General features: G+C 41.8%; 1 protein-coding gene across 1 annotated transcript in view; it reads right to left on the bottom strand.

Annotated features, from left to right (window-relative positions):
* Positions 1–312: 312 nt before the first annotated feature.
* The window catches only part of MEP1A (meprin A subunit alpha), a 50,301-nt gene continuing 34,796 nt past the window's right edge, over positions 313–15,817 (bottom strand). Inside the window, exons 9-15 of the mRNA XM_059076540.2 lie at positions 13,112–13,333; positions 12,220–12,369; positions 8,417–8,632; positions 6,451–6,924; positions 3,912–4,085; positions 2,642–2,942; positions 313–478 (exon numbers count right to left, since the gene is read on the bottom strand). Coding sequence (XP_058932523.1) covers positions 313–478; positions 2,642–2,942; positions 3,912–4,085; positions 6,451–6,924; positions 8,417–8,632; positions 12,220–12,369; positions 13,112–13,333 — 1,703 coding nt within the window. The remainder of the gene's footprint in view (positions 479–2,641; positions 2,943–3,911; positions 4,086–6,450; positions 6,925–8,416; positions 8,633–12,219; positions 12,370–13,111; positions 13,334–15,817) is intronic.

Below are 15,817 nucleotides of genomic sequence, written 5' to 3'. Positions count from 1 at the left end.
CTCCCAGGCCCTGGGCTAACACAGTAAAGGTGGGTCTGCCTGCGTAGAGCTTACGGTCTATGGGAAAGACAGTCTATTAAACAAGGGATTTACAACGAAGGGATAAGAACGTCATCACAGGACACACTAGATACATTTGGAGCACAGAGCAGGGTAACAGAACCACGTGAGGGTGGGGACAGGAAAACCATAAGGGTCACACAAGAGGCTGGAGGCAAAGCAAGGCCAATAGAAGCTGCCCCAAACTGCAATGAGCACGGGAAGGAAAGGGAGGGCCCAAGGGCAGGAGGTGCTTCTGCAGTCTAGTTGATGTCAGCAGGCATCACTGCCTGGCCTTTGGCGAAGGATGGAGATAATGGTGAAGGTCAAGAAAACCATGCTGGCTGCGCCTCCGATCAGCAGGCCCAGGAGGCTGCCGTGCACCTGCATGGCCTGACATCGCTCTCCAGTGTAGAAGAAGGCGTGACCAGAGACGCACCTGGGGAGACAGGACACAGGGGCGTGTGGGAACCACCTGAGCCCCAAGGGCTTCCTGACAACAAGACCAGCACAGCAACAACGGCAGAGGACTAAGCAGTTACACGCACCAGGCCTCGTTCAGAGTGCTTTAGGCAAGTCAATTAATTTAATCCTGGAACAACCCTTTGAGGTGGTGGCTATTACCAGGCCATTCTCATCATCCCTATCTTTCAGAAAAGTTAGATAATTTGCTCAAGGCCATGCAGTTAGTAAGTGTCTCACTCTTGAAGTCTAATCTCTGAAGGTCTGTCTCCAGACCCTGTCCTCTTGGCTACCATATGCAAAGTTCAGGAGGAAGGTTTGGGACACTTAAAGAATGTGTTTCCTGACACACAGTAGTGATGGTTCAGCAAACTCCACCAACGGATGCTGAAATTAGTGGGTGAGGGTTTGAGGAAAGGCAAGATGTCTGCATGGTCTCCGAGTGTCTCTCCCAAGACGTGTGTTAATTAAAGAGTGAGGAATGGTCACTTCTCAGGAGAGAGGGCTGGCAGACACCCTCTTGGCCAGATGACAATGTTAACATCACCGGTAATAACACATATTGACATCCGGTACCCCTCACATGACACACTGAGAAGGTCATATCACGTCTTGGTTCTTCTTACAAAACGTACAACCTCAATATAATCATGAGAAGACATCAGATAAACTCAAATTGAGGAACAATTTGTAAAATAACTGATCAACGTTCTTCAAAAGTATCAAGATAATGAAAGACAAGACCAAGGACCCACTCAGGATTGAAGGAGCTAAGGAGACATGAAAACTAAATGGAATACGGGGTCCTGAATTGGATGCTGGGATAGAAATGTGTATTGGTGGAAAAACCAGGGAAATCTGGATAAGGTGTGTCGTTTAGTTAATACTATTTTAAATAGTGTTTACCTTTGTTAATGCTCATTTCTTGCCTTTGCTAATGTACGATGGTTATGTAAGATGTTGACTTTAGGGTATGGGGAACTCTGCTGCATTTTTGAAATGTATCTGTAAATCTAGAATTATTTCAAAATAAAAGTTTAAAAAAGAAAGAACAAAGTGGAGATCAAAAAGAGCTGAGAAGAAATGTAGGTGTTTGGAGCCAAGCAGACCGGCTCCCACATCAGCTACTATTCTATCAAATGAAACTGATGCTTCTGTCATCACATACATCCTTTTATGAAATAGTTTATGCAAATAACAAACATTATAAAAAGAACTATTAAATATAGCAAACTGTACAGACAGACAGGCCTGGATTGCAAATCTAAGCTCCAGCATTTACCATCTGGGTAATTTCAGACAAATTACTTACTTCTCTAAGCTTCAAATTTCTTATGCCCTAAACAGGGATAAGAAGGGCCTTTATGTCACAGGGTGGCTGTGAGGAATAATTTAGATCATGAATGCATACTGCTCGGGGGAGCATGTGACACATAGCAAGCAGCCCCCAAATATCAGATATTCTTCTTATTATTATTGAAAACATAAAGATGATAATAGTACAATTGAACTAATGGACAATAGAAATAATAATAAATAACAATAATAACATTGGCAGTCAGAGAAGGTTTAAGCTCGGTCCTGAATCCCTGTGGTGGAGCCTTGATGCTAAAAGCTCTGGGTCAGGACTTCCCTGGTGGTGCAGTGGATAAGACTCCGCCCTCCCATTGCAGGGGTCCCAGGTTTGGGCCCACATGCATGCCACTAAGAGTTTGCATGCCATAACTAAGGAGTCTGCAAGCTTCAACTAAGGAGCCCACCTTCCACAACTAAGACCGGGTACAACCAAATAAATATATAAATGAATAAATATTTAAAAAAAAAAAGCTCTGGGTCATTTTTGAGCCCTGCAGTGGAGTTCAAAATTCCAACAACATTCAAGATGCTGTTGACAATGTCCCAGAGGTAGCAAAGGGATATACACGTGAAAAGACAGGAGATTTGGGACTCTTCTGCTCTGGCAGGACCCCTGCTCCGCCCTCTGAGTCCAGGCACGGCTTTGTGGAGTCAAGGAGCGACACAGTTGACCATCTGATGGCGTGGATGCCCTGACCTAAGAACTGTGCCTTTTAGCAGGGTAAGCAGACATAGGGCTCCCCTCTGCCGACCCACACCTTCCGCCCCAGGCCACAGAGCCTACCTGCAGCTCGCCATCCCCTTCACGTTCACACAGATGCCTTCGTTTTGACAAGGGTTCGGGTCACATGGGTCTCTGAAGTACTGTGGCCAGTTGTGGTCCTCCAAGGGGCCCGTGTTGTCCACCGACCGCTTCTGTCGGCTGTGCTGCCCCTGGTCGAGGCTGCTCAGTAGGGCTTTCTCTAAGGAGGCCTTTCCCGAACCTTCTTCTGAAGCCGGCTGCTCCTGGCCTTGGAGAACGAGGCTTTGGGGGATGAGCCTGCTGTCTTTAATGTGAACTTCAGTCTGGTTGAGGTGGGTGATATCTCGAGGAAAGAGACAAAGGGTGGTGAGGAAGATATATGATTAAATCTGACAACAAGTCACTTCCACTCCTGGAGAAAGCTCCCTGGGCTGTCTCTACCCTTCTTGGTCGTCACCTTTTAGTGACTTAGACAAGTGGCTTTGAGTCCAGCGGATTTTCATAATGCCAGCTATTTTATAGATTGATTATTTTTTATTGAAGTATAGTTGACTTAAAAGATGATATTAGTTTTAAGGTGTATAAAGAGTAATTTGACATTTTTTTAGATTACACTTCATACAAAGTTATTATAAAATATTGACTATATTCCCTGCGCTGTACATTACATCTTTGTAACTTATTTAATGCATAGTAGTTTGTACCTCTTAATCCCCTGCCCCTATTTTATCCCTACCCTTTCCCCTTTCCCCTCTGGTAACCACTAGTTTGTTCTCTGTATCTATGAGTCTGTTTTGTTATATTTGTTCATTTGCTTTGTTTTTCAGATTCCACATGTAAGCAGAAACATACAGTATTTGCCTTTATCTGTCTGACTTATTTCACGAAGCATAATGCTCCTCAGGTCCACCCATGTTGTAGCACATGGCAAGATTTCATTCTTTTTTTGCTATTTTATGTTTAAAGTAGTCCAATCACAATTTTATTTATTTAACTTGAGAAGAGAAGCATAAAGTGAGTATGGATAGACTGATAGAAACTGAATTGAAGTCAGCAAACTGTCACATTTGATAAGTTAGACAAAAAGGTGACACTAAAATTTTAGTTTCTCCCCAGGACAGTTAAAATCGAGATGGGAGACCTTGAATAAAAGAGTAAAAGGTGGTTCTCTTAGAGCACGTCTTTTTTTTTTTTTTAACCTAGTCCCCCCAGAAGATCCCCACCTTCCATGAGATGCTTTAAAAAAATCCATGTAAAGTCAACAGAACACCCAGAACATAGGATTATTTATTCAGGAAAACCAGCAAAATACCTTCAAAGTCCACAAATATTATAAGGTCGTCATTTTTAAGGAAACTCCTCCTTTTCAGCATTTGGTGGGAGATGATAGCATCCCAGCCCCAGTCGATGCTTCTAAAACAGGCACAGCTGTTGTCATAGGACCCCATGACAGACGGCCTGTCCCAGATGACGGAGCCATTTATTGCTGCAAAGTTACAGGTTACAGAAAATCACATTATCACTTTACTTTTCACTTTCCATTTGTCTTTAATGAGTATAGAGAGCTTTTCTTCATTGAAGTATAGTTGATTTACAATGTGTTAATTTCTGCTGTACAGCAAAGTGATTCAGTTATATGTATATATATTTTTTTACTATTCTTTTCCATTATGGTTTATCATAGGATATTGAATATAGTTCTCTGTGCTGTACAGTAGGACCTTGTTGTTTATCCATAAGAGCTTTGTTAATCAGAAAAAAATGTGTTGGAAAAAAATCAGGTTATTTACTCTTTCCAGGAGAATTATGCTGGAGAGGGTGTGGAGAAAAGGGAACCCTCTTGCACTATTGGTGGGAATGTAAATTGGTACAGCCACTATGGAGAACAGTATGGAGGTTCCTTAAAAAACTAAAAATAGAATTACCATATGATCCAGCAATCTCACTACTGGGCATACATCCAGAGAAAACTGTAACTCAAAAAGACACATGCACCCCAATGTTCACTGCAGCACTATTTACAATAGCCAGGTCATGGAAGCAACCTAAATGCCCATCGATAGACGAATGGATAAAGAAGATGTGGTACATATATGCAATGGAATACTACTCAGCCCTAAAAAGGAACGAAATTGAGTCATTTGATGAGACATGGATGGATCTAGAGACTGTCATACAGGGTGAAGTAAGTCAGAAAGAGAAAGCCAAATATCGTATATTAATGCATGTATGTGGAACCTAGAAAAACGGTACAGATGAACCAGGTTGCAGGGCAGAAGTTGAGACACAGATGTAGAGAACAAACATGTGGACACCAAGGGGGGAAAACTGTGGTGGGGTGGGGGTGGGGGTGGGGGTGTGCTGAATTGGGCAATTGGGATTGACATGTATACACTGATGTGTATAAAATTGATGACTGATAAGAACCTGCAGTACAAAAAAACAAACAACTAATACTGAACTTTCTTTGGGTTATTTATATGGAAATATGTTAAAATAAATGTTTCAGACATTACATGAAATTTCTAAAAGTCTTATATGTTCTGGTATAATAAGTCATAATTCTAGTTTTTACTTTAAAATGTATATCTCAGAAATAACTAAATTACCTTGTCAATTGCATTATTATGAACTTTCATCAAATCTTACACCGTGGTCATTTTTAAGTCTTTTGTCATTTACAGACAGTTCTGGGTGTACTCTGATGCTTTTGCAAAAATGTTCCTATAAAAGGGTTTCATCTTCAAGGAATTCATGGAAAAGACTCTGACAAGTACAGGTTTCTGATAACTGACTATACTGCTGAACTGAATGAATAAGCATTTTCAGAACTCTAATGGAAAACTGATGAATTCATAAAAGTGCTAACAAAAGATCAAGATGAAAAAAATTAATTACATGGGACTGAGTGAACTGATGAGGATGATTATAATTTTTGTGATTTTCTGCTTGAATAACCCCCCCGAAAAATAACACAAAAAAACCCTGAGAATTAGGAGGGCAGTGGAGCAGAGAACCACCCCCGTGAAGGGTCATTGTTCACTACTGAGTGACTTCTCAATGAAGGGGAAGAGAGAGCTATAGCTTCTTCCTTTTAAGGCTTAAGTCTCTTCTTTTGAAAACAAAAATAGTTTGCCCATTCCTTTATTCATGCAAGTTTGTTTCACGGACATACTGACAATGAGTAATATTTTAGGACGCGGTGCATCAGTTTTGCACAGAGCCTCGCAAACCCTGAGTATTTGATAAATGATTACCTGGATCTGTCTTCTCGGACTGAGCTCAGTGAGATAGGGACTGGTTGGTTTGCTTGTACTCTAAGGAGCTGGCACAGAGCTTGGCACCTTGCAAGCCCTTACTTACATGCTTGATGGATGGATTCAGGAAAGAGAGAGAGATAAGACGAAACTGAAAATTTTCACTTACATAGAAAACAAACTTCTGGTTACCAAAGCGGAAAGGGGGTGGGAGGGATAAATTAGGAGTTTGGGATCAGCAGATACAAACTACTGTATATAAGATAAATAAACAACAAAGTCCTACTGAATGGCGCAAAGAACTGTATTCAATAGCCTGTAATAAACCATAATGGAAAAGAATCTGAAAAAGAATATACATGTATATCTGAATCACTTTGCTGTACACCAGAAACTAACACAACATTGTAAATCAACTACACTTCAATGAAAGAAAAAAAGAAACAAGGACATTTTAACTTAATGCTCCAACATGACATTGCTGTAGATGTGCCCAAGGAAGAACTGTGAGGGGAAAGTTATTCTCTCCTATACAGATGAGAACTGTGTCTGTTGGCCCTTCCAGGTGGAGGGGCAGGTCTTCTAACCACCTACCTGTAGATGTCTGGGACTTGGAGGTAGTGAACACCATGCTGGAGGACATTCTCTTCCTGACATCGGGTTCCTGGTCAAGTATTGTCATTATCACCTGTCTGTTCTCCACTGGCCACTCCAAGATAGCATCATTCTCTCCACTACACAGATGAAAGGCAAGTCCCAAGTACCCAGAGCTCCTGGACCTCGTTTTGCCATGAGGGTACAAGGTCAACCCCAAACCGTAGCCCTCTGAATTGTAGAATCGAGGGCTCTGAAGCTTGTCCTCTTTAACCGTGTTCTGCAGGACTTGAGAGAATTTCCGGACCGTCCAAACCCCTGCAGGGCATGGGGTTTCTGTCAAAGTGATGTCATCCAGGTAAATTCCCCCACTCGAGGTCTGGGGGTCACCCTTTGTGCCCTGGAAAAGGTAGCGAAACTTCTTTTCCTCTCTTAGTGTAACATGGGCAATTTTCCAATTTTGGTCAAAATCTCCTGAGGACAGAGAATAAAATTGGTGACAACTGTGACCAACATTTTTGGAGCCCTTACTTGGAGCCTCGTACTGTGGCAGGTGCTTTACATGAACGATCTCATGTAATCTTCACAACAAACACAGGAGAGAAGAACTGCTATAAACTTGTTAAGGAACTTTTCCAAAGTCACATATCTAGTATGGGAAAATAGCTAAAAAAGAAAAAAAAAGACACACTCTGATTTATCATAAAAGTCTTAATCATGAATTTGTTTTCCAATATTATTACATTCTGCAGGTTCTGGGCTTTCCCCTGGGTTTGTTGGTATAAATGCGTCCCACCCCCTTAATGTTAGCACTGAATGCACAAGTATTGGGCTGAACCATATAAAACAGACTTTTGATAAGTCAAAAGTCAAACAATGGCAATTTCATATGTCCAAATTTACAGTCCTTGGTAACGCAGCAAATTCTCAACTCTTAAAGGGCACCTAGCTGTCATCCCTCTATTTGATAAAGAAGCTCTGTAAATTTCAGCCAGAAAAGTGAACCCCGCAAAACCATTATTTGTAGCATTCTCTACCCACAGAGTGACCTGGGTAGAGACAATTTGGGCCCCTGTTCTTCTGAGTAGACTTTACTAAGGAAGCCTCCACCCATCGAGAGCAGCAGCTTCTTCTAGAAGTACACAAAGAATGCTTCCTTTATCTCATTTTAATTAAGAAATTCTTTGTTGAATGGAAAACTAGAGAAACATGTCTCTCTTTTTCTATTTATGAATGAACCACCACCACAGTAAAAGAAGGTAAGTACTTAGCTTTCATAACCCTGGATCTTGATTTTCAGTCAGATTACTCTCACAACCAACTAACTACCTTAGCATTTTAAGGTTTTCATGATCTTCTTATAGAAATACATAAAGTACCACTAAGGAATATATAAGTGATTTTAGTGAAGTTAACGTATACAAGTCACTTGCTTGCCACCAACTTCACAAGTAGGGTTCAAGTTACCTCAGTGTATTAAATAATGGTATCATTCAGTTTGCTGAAACAGATGCAGAAACACTTATGGTCCACTATTTAACCACTTCTCTCCAGCAGCATCAATTCCTGCTTCCCTTTTACCTTCCAATCTCTACCTTTGAATCACCAATTGTCTCTATTCTGGCTTTCTCCAAAGCTCTAGTGAAAACTAGATTTTTATATTCTGATTGGCCTTCTTTTTTCTTTCCCTGATTGGCCTCTTTCAATTGTATATTTCAGCCTCACCTGAACCCGCGATTTCTGAATGGTTAAAACATCCATTGAGCGGTTAAAGCATGCCAGGCATTATGCATTTCAAAGAGGCAGAAGGGAGGTGGAGGAAAGGAAGGAAGAGGAGACAGAGGAGGAGGGGTGGGAGGAATGATGGGGGGAAGGAGGGTGAAATGGGAGAAGGAGGGGAAGGAGGAGAAACAGCACAATCCCAAAGATGAAGCCCAATCAGTCCTCACAGGATGCCTTTAAGTACCTTGAAAGGTCTTCACCTTGACCAGCCTCCGAACTTTGCCGGTACTGTCATCCCTCCTGACCCAGACGATGAGTCTGTCTGAAGGGCTTCCTGTCATTTTGTAGAAAAACTGCAGGCATTGCTGCTTCCTCTTTGGGTAAAGAATCCGAGACTCCAACAGGGCTGCCTCCTCTGCTATCCCCGAACTGGTATTGAAGTACATGAAGTAGCCAGCACCTATGGAGAGAGGACCCTAAAGTCCCATCTCTGGCCACAAATACCCCAGGGTGCCCTCAGCCCAGGCAAAGTGAAACAGTGAGCAACAGCCATCATCCAGGCGACAAAGGCTAGAACTCTTCTGGGGAAAATAAAAAGGTTGTTTGTCAGTAAATATTCTGTCTGTCTCCACGGACAGAATTGCTGGTCAAAGTCCCAGCTCTCCACTGCCTCTCCTGATTGCTTTTGTTCCCAAGGTTGTGGAATGTACACCTCTGACTTAAGGAAATACAGGCTTTAAGCAAAGTTGATGGAATTTAGTGTCTGTGATATGAATTCTATTTTCTTCGTTAACTTCGTTGTTTAGAGATTCATTCCAAGGAAAAGAGCTGGCCTCCTAGCTGTATAAGAAACTGTGGGATTCAAAGTTTGAGGAATTGGATTTTAAATATTCACAATGAGTAGGGCTCAGTTTCACCCTTTTGTAGCCTAATTACTGGGTGTACTATCAGTGGTAAAGAATCACCTTTACTGTGTTCTAAGAAAGGGCATTCAAGGTATATTAGGGACCAACTGAGGATTTCTCCTGAATGTAAAGAAAGCCTTGGAAGAACACTAAAAAAGAGGGGATAAAGGGTCTACATTTATGCCAGAGGCTGGGTTTGCCCAACTCATGTATCTCAAAATTCTCTCCCCCAAAACAAGCAGGTGGCTAAACAAATACATCGCTTGGAAAACCAGCACACTTTTTCAAAGGCAAGGGCAATGAACAATTCTTGCATATAAAGAAGTCATCTAAACTTACTCCAATACTCAACCTCTTACCACATGCTCCACTGAAAACATTTCATCAAGTAAAAATGAAGTGAGCATCTACAGTTCCAGGTACTTTGACAATATGAGTCCTTGCCTCATCCTGCCTCACATATGGGGCATGAGCAAGGATGTTTAAATAAGCTTCCCACAAAGCTGAAAAATACTGTATGTCTTTAATATATCATCAGGGTAAATTATATTTGCTGGTATGTTCTTCTCAATACTTTATCTTACTAGCCTTAGACTTTCGTGTTGTGAATTGCTGAGGGCTTGGGTTAAGGTAAAGAAGAGCTCACAGGGCTAAGAAGGTCTCCTGGTTATCCTTGCTCAGGAATTCCACCAGTTGAGGTCAGAAGTATGAAGTGCAAGTCCAATAACTCAAGCTGAGGAGTCAGGAGACCCGAATTCTTTCCCTAGAGCTGCTACTAACTGGGTATTCATTCATCTCTCTGGGATTCAAGTGGGAAGTGGCTTCTATCCTTCGAGCTCTTTGAGTCTATGCATCTACCTGAATAAGGCAGTGCTCTCTAGCAGAGGAAACCCCGTCCCATTATGTGCCTCCTGTGGAAGAAGCATAATGGCTGGTCAAGCTAAGCTGAGAAAGCGTTTCTAGTTACCTCTCTGGGCTGTGGTCCTTTCCTTTCCTACTAAAATGCTAGAATATTCTTTCAGCAGATTCCTCTCACACGGAGATCACCTTTCTGTTTAGCTGGAACTTGCACATTAGCCTAGCAGCAAACCCACAGGAGAGATTAGATCAGAGGTTATGATGGAAATTTAAAGAGAACTTCAGGCGTAGATCACCCTTTGGACACTGGAGATGATATGTTTAATAATCTGATGTGGAACAGAGACTTTCGCCCTTTGCCAAGGCGCGAGGAAGAGTGGTAATTGTTGACAATCTCTGACATTCTCCCTGGTGGCCTGGCATCGGGGTGATAAGCTGGGTCTCTTCTGTGAAGGAACTCTTACCAACTCTCACACAGGCATGGACTAAGGGACTTGATGATAGTCCAGTCTTTAAAAGGCTATTATAATCTATAACCCCACCTTCTTCCAAATAGGGTTGGTACAATTTCAATGACAAGCACATAATAAAAGGGTGTTAAGATAGAAATTGAAAAATAAATAGAACCTCTAGAGAGAAAGGGACGATGGGGGGTGGGGAGTAGGGAGTAAGGCTGCTGGTCTGCCTTTGAAGATTCTATGTGCATTATCTCCTTCCAAGCTCGCTGTGAACGATCCATAGCCTGATGGTCAGAGAGGCTTACAAAAAGCCAAAAGACTTAAACAGCAACAACAACAAAAACAACTTCCTGGGGTCACAGTTAGCAAGTGGTGGAGCCAGATTCTAAACCCAGGTCTCTCCTGACTTTATGGCTTTTTCACTGCACAAACCATGTACAGGAACTACCTGAAACTCTTATCCAATATGGCAGCTGCCAAACATATATGGCGATTGCGCACTTGAACTGTGGCCAGTCCAAAGTGAGATCTGCTGTAAGGATTAAATATACACCAGATTTCAAATACCTACGGTAGGGCTTCCCTGGTGGCGCAGTGGTTGAGAGTCCGCCTGCCGATGCAGGGGACGCGGGTTCGTGCCCCGGTCCGGGAAGATCCCACATGCCACGGAGCGACTGGGCCCGTGAGCCATGGCCGCTGAGCCTGCGCGTCCGGAGCCTGTGCCCCCGCAACGGGAGAGGCCACAACAATGAGAGGCCCGCGTACAGCAAAAAACAAAAAAACAAATACCTACGGTAAAAAAGTGTGAAGTATCTCATTAATAGTTTTTATATTGATTGCACATTGAAATGTTAAGATTTTGGATATATTGGGTTAAGTATATTACTAAAGAGAATTTCCCTTGTTTCTTTTTTATGTGACTGTTAGAAAATTTTGCATTACCTATGTGGTGCACACCGTAGTTCCACTGGAGGACACTGCTGTTAGAGACATTGCCCTAATTTACAAAGTCATACATATATATATATTTGGCTACACTGGGTCTTCGTTGCTGCCCACAGGCTTTCTCTAGTTGTGGCGAGCGGGGACTATTCTTTGTTACAGTGTGCAGGCTTCTCATTGCAGTGGCCCCTCTTGTTGAGGAGCAAGGGCTCTATGCACGCAGGCTTCAGTAGTTGTGGCACACGGGCTCAGTAGTTGTGGCTCGTGGGCTCTAGAGCACAGGCTCAGTAGTTGTGGCACACGGGCTTAGTTGCTCCGCGGCATGTGGGATTTCCCCAGACCAGGGATCGAACCCCTGTCCCCTGCATTGGCAGGCTGATTCCTAACCACTACACCACCAGGGAAGTCCCACAAAGTCATATATTTTTTTAAATTAAAAATTTTTTTATTGAGGTATAGTTGCTTTACAGTGTCGTTGTTAGTTTTAGGTATACAGCACAGAGATTCAGATAGATAGATAGATAGATAGATAGAGATATTCTTTTTCAGACTCTTTTCCCTTATAGGTTATTACAAAATATTGAGTACAGTTTCCTGTGTTACACACACTCTATATAAACTAGATAACCAACAAGTACAAAGTCATATCAACCATTATGTCTGTATCAGTTTTGTCATCGCCTAAATGAACCTTTCTTTTGCATGCCCAGAACCTGGATGCTTTTTATTGCGTTAATAATAAAGATATGAGAAATGGTTTTTGTCCTCATTCAGAGTTCCAGGTTTGATAACTAGCATTCCAACTGAGGCCAAACATGCCGGCTGCCATTTCTCCTTGAACCTGGTGAACCTCCTTAATGTACTTCCTTGCTGCCTTCACTGACCTGTGCACTGTCCCAGCAAGGTGTGATCCACTTGTCCAGGCTGAGTGCTGTCCTCATGGACCCAGTCAGCAACATCTCTGGTGCTCTGAATCATCCCACAAATGTTTGCCTTCTCAAAATCGCAGTGGTCCAAAAGGGTGTGAGTTGTGGCTGCAAAGGATATTTTTGTCACCTGGTTAAAAACTTAAGGCCTCTCATGTCAAATACCTAATGACAGGCTACTAAGATGTCATTGTTTAGCAGGGTCATGAGCCTTTCATTGTCTTGATTTTTCTCAGTTGTAAATCCTACCGTCATGCATTAGATAGCAGAACCTGCCAACACAGATGCAGCCCTACACACTTCACAAATTATAAAAAGGCTTACCATCATGCTTTTCTGTAAATGCCAACCATCGACTCCTTTAGATCGAGAATGAGGTACCTATTATGCTGGGCTTTGTTCTTACTAGATCTTCTCTACATACATATTGAACAGGATTAAAGAATGTGTCTCTGAAGACCAGTGGGGCCATTTTAGAAAACATCCCATCTCTGAGCATTAGAGGACTCCAGGAACCACTAACCTGGACAAAGAATTTAAGATACAAAGTACTTTCAAGCCTATAGCTATCTTGGGCTTTACATAAGGATGCACCCTTCAAAGGGAAGCTGAAGAAGTTGGACAATTCCAGCTCCTTACATTGGTCCACTATTTTCACTTTACAGAACACAAACACGTAATTGATTTTCATAACCATCTTGTGAGGTAGGTGTTACAATTTTTTCTAAGGATAGGGAAACTAATGTCCTTAATGAAATGGACAAATGAACAAAATTAACACAAAGGAAAATGTACAGGAAACCCGTAAGGTCAGGGGGTTTACCCGGTCCTCAGACCCAGAGGTACTCACTGCAGTTGTACATTCGGTTCAGCCTCTCCAAGTCGATAGCACTGAAATCCAGGCGCTGCCCAATGATGGAGTTAAACTCAGGGATCTTGGCTGTGATGGTGGGGACACTAGCATTCTTGTTAAATGAGAAAGGCTCGTAGTGCATCAAAGACTCGTAATCATAGGGTGTGTTGAGGTCTGTGATGAAGTTGTCATCGTAGGTGTCAAAGTTGTGCTGATAACCTGTCAGGGAGGGAATCCACAGGTCCTGATCAGTCATGTCATTTCCGCATCCTACCCTCTTTGACTAGATACTCAAGCAGAGACCAAAATAAGGGAGGGGGGGCAGAATAATGTATCTTTGATTTAAATATATATACATATTTAACATATTTTATAATTTGCACAATGTATATAAAATTAATACATATTAATTTTTACTAATAACATTGTAATGTACTAATATGTTATATAATAGTACATACAATTATTATAATGGATATTAAAATACATGTTATAATTAATAATAAATGTATATATTATTAAATATGTGCATAATATATACATATATTATAATGTAAATGTAATATAAATGTACAATGCATGTTATTAGATGTATATTTATTTATTTTTTTTTATTTTTTATTTATTTATTTTTTTAAAGACCAAAGGCAGAGAGGAGCAGTTTGTTTGTTTTATAAATTTATTTATTTATTTTTGGCAGTGTTGGGTCTTCGTTGCTGCGTGCAGTCTTCCTCTAGTTGCGGTGAGGGGGGACTACTCTTCGTTGTGGTGCGCAGGCTTCTCATTGCGGTGGCTTCTCTTGTGGAGCACGGGCTCTAGGCGCACGGCTTCAGTAGTTGTGGCTCTCAGGCTCTAGAGCACAGGCTCAGTAGTTGTGGTGCACGGGCTTTGTTGCTCCATGGCATGTGGGATCTTCCCAAGCCAGGGCTCGAACCCGTGTCCCCTGCATTGGCAGGCGGGTTCTTAACCACTGCGCCACCAGGGAAGTCCCTTAGATGTATATTTAAATCAAAGATTCATTTTTATACATATAAATAAATAACTAAATGTATGTGTGTATGTATGAGGATTTAAGAAAGAGAAGAGAAGATATCAAAGTGGAGGCAGGTATTCCTCATGGTAGGAAAAAGAATTTTTGAATTCAGGAAAATATTCAGGGTTGATTCATCCTGCTAACAGCCGAGTACCTCAGCCACCAAGAGCTGTACTGGGCCAGCTCTCCAACAATTTAGGAAAAAGAAATCTAAGGGGCAGAAAGAAAGTTTAGCAGCTGGCAAGAAAGTGGCATCCTGTCAATCAAGGCTCACACCCTCCTGTTCTAGAAATTGCCCCATGGTGAGAAAAACAAAATAGGAAGAAAACTGACTTTCCTTTCAAAATAGAAAATGGAAATATTTTAAATGAGATTAGCATAAGTAAGAGAATATGCCCTGCAATGTGAGATGCTGAAATGAGAAACCACCCAGATACTCTTTTAATCCAGCAGCCATCAGGAATTTACTGGTTCAGCTGCAATAATGGGAGGTTCACAGGTTTTTAATTCCCTTCTTAGGGAGTGATAGAAAAACTGAATGAGAATACTCATAACTCTCCCAGTCAAAACTTCCCACCTTCATCATCTCCTTCTTCCTTTCTAGCTTCCCATCCAACTGTTTTTATTAATTAGAAGAAAATGTGACCAACTTTCAAAAACATCAACTCAGGATTGGAGAAGTGTGGTACAGCCTGGCAGTGGTCCCCAGATGCTTTTGGAAAAGCCCATGAACCCCTTTGATCAAAACTTGTTTTAACTATAAAACAACAATACTGATGTTGCATCCTCCCAACTCACAGGGGTTTTACGGGGACTTAATCCAAGAGGGATGGAAGCATTTTCAATGGTGGGACAGAACTGCAAGAAATAAATAACCCAAACAGGGAAAGAGGAAAGTCATTCCTTCCAGAGCATGTGGTCCTAGGATGGCCGTTAAGGGGGCAAAATTATAAAAAGCATCAAGGTGGTGTGAGGACTTGGGCGTGGGTCTAGGGTCTCCTGGTAACTCTCAGTGGTGTCTTAAGCAAGGCACTTTCAATTCACTGGCTGTTTTCCTTAACTTGCAATAAAATCATCAGGTTAGAATAGATCGTTTTATTCTTTATTATCCAAGGATACTTATCAGAATGCTTTACCAAATAAATGTTTTTAATACATTTTAAAATTTAACTCAACACATTTCTGTCATGCCTGCTATTTACTAGGAGCTGTGCTAGGTGGGTGGTGGCCCCTGGCAGTGACTAGGACAGGCATGGTCCTTCAGGGAACTCACAGCCGAGAGCTTGAAGAGGAAGTGATCTTGTAAACCAGAGCTCATGGGCAAACCTTTTGTGTAAAGGGTCAGACAGAAAATACTTTTGGCGTTGCAAGATGTATGGTCTCTGTCACAACTAGTCAACTCTGCTGTTATAGCACAAAACCAGCTATAGGCAGTGTGTAAACAAATGGGCATGGCTATGTTCCAATAAAACTTTATTTACAAAAGCAAACAGATATGGCCCACAGACTGTAGTTTGTAGACCCCTGCTAGACCTCGGAAGTGTTTTGCTTAATAAAAGGAAACAGATCCAGAAAACACAATTCTGACTTCAGAAACAGAGATGGATTTGGGGAGAGAACTAGATTGCCAATAGTGTATCTTCCTAGGTTAAATAATAAGATTGCCATCA

The sequence above is a fragment of the Kogia breviceps genome, chromosome 10 (genome assembly GCF_026419965.1).
Source record: "Kogia breviceps isolate mKogBre1 chromosome 10, mKogBre1 haplotype 1, whole genome shotgun sequence".
In the NCBI taxonomy this organism is placed as follows: Eukaryota; Metazoa; Chordata; class Mammalia; order Artiodactyla; family Physeteridae; genus Kogia; species Kogia breviceps.
The sequence above is the reverse complement of the archived record's forward strand: the minus strand, read 5'-3'. Positions and strand labels throughout refer to the sequence as shown.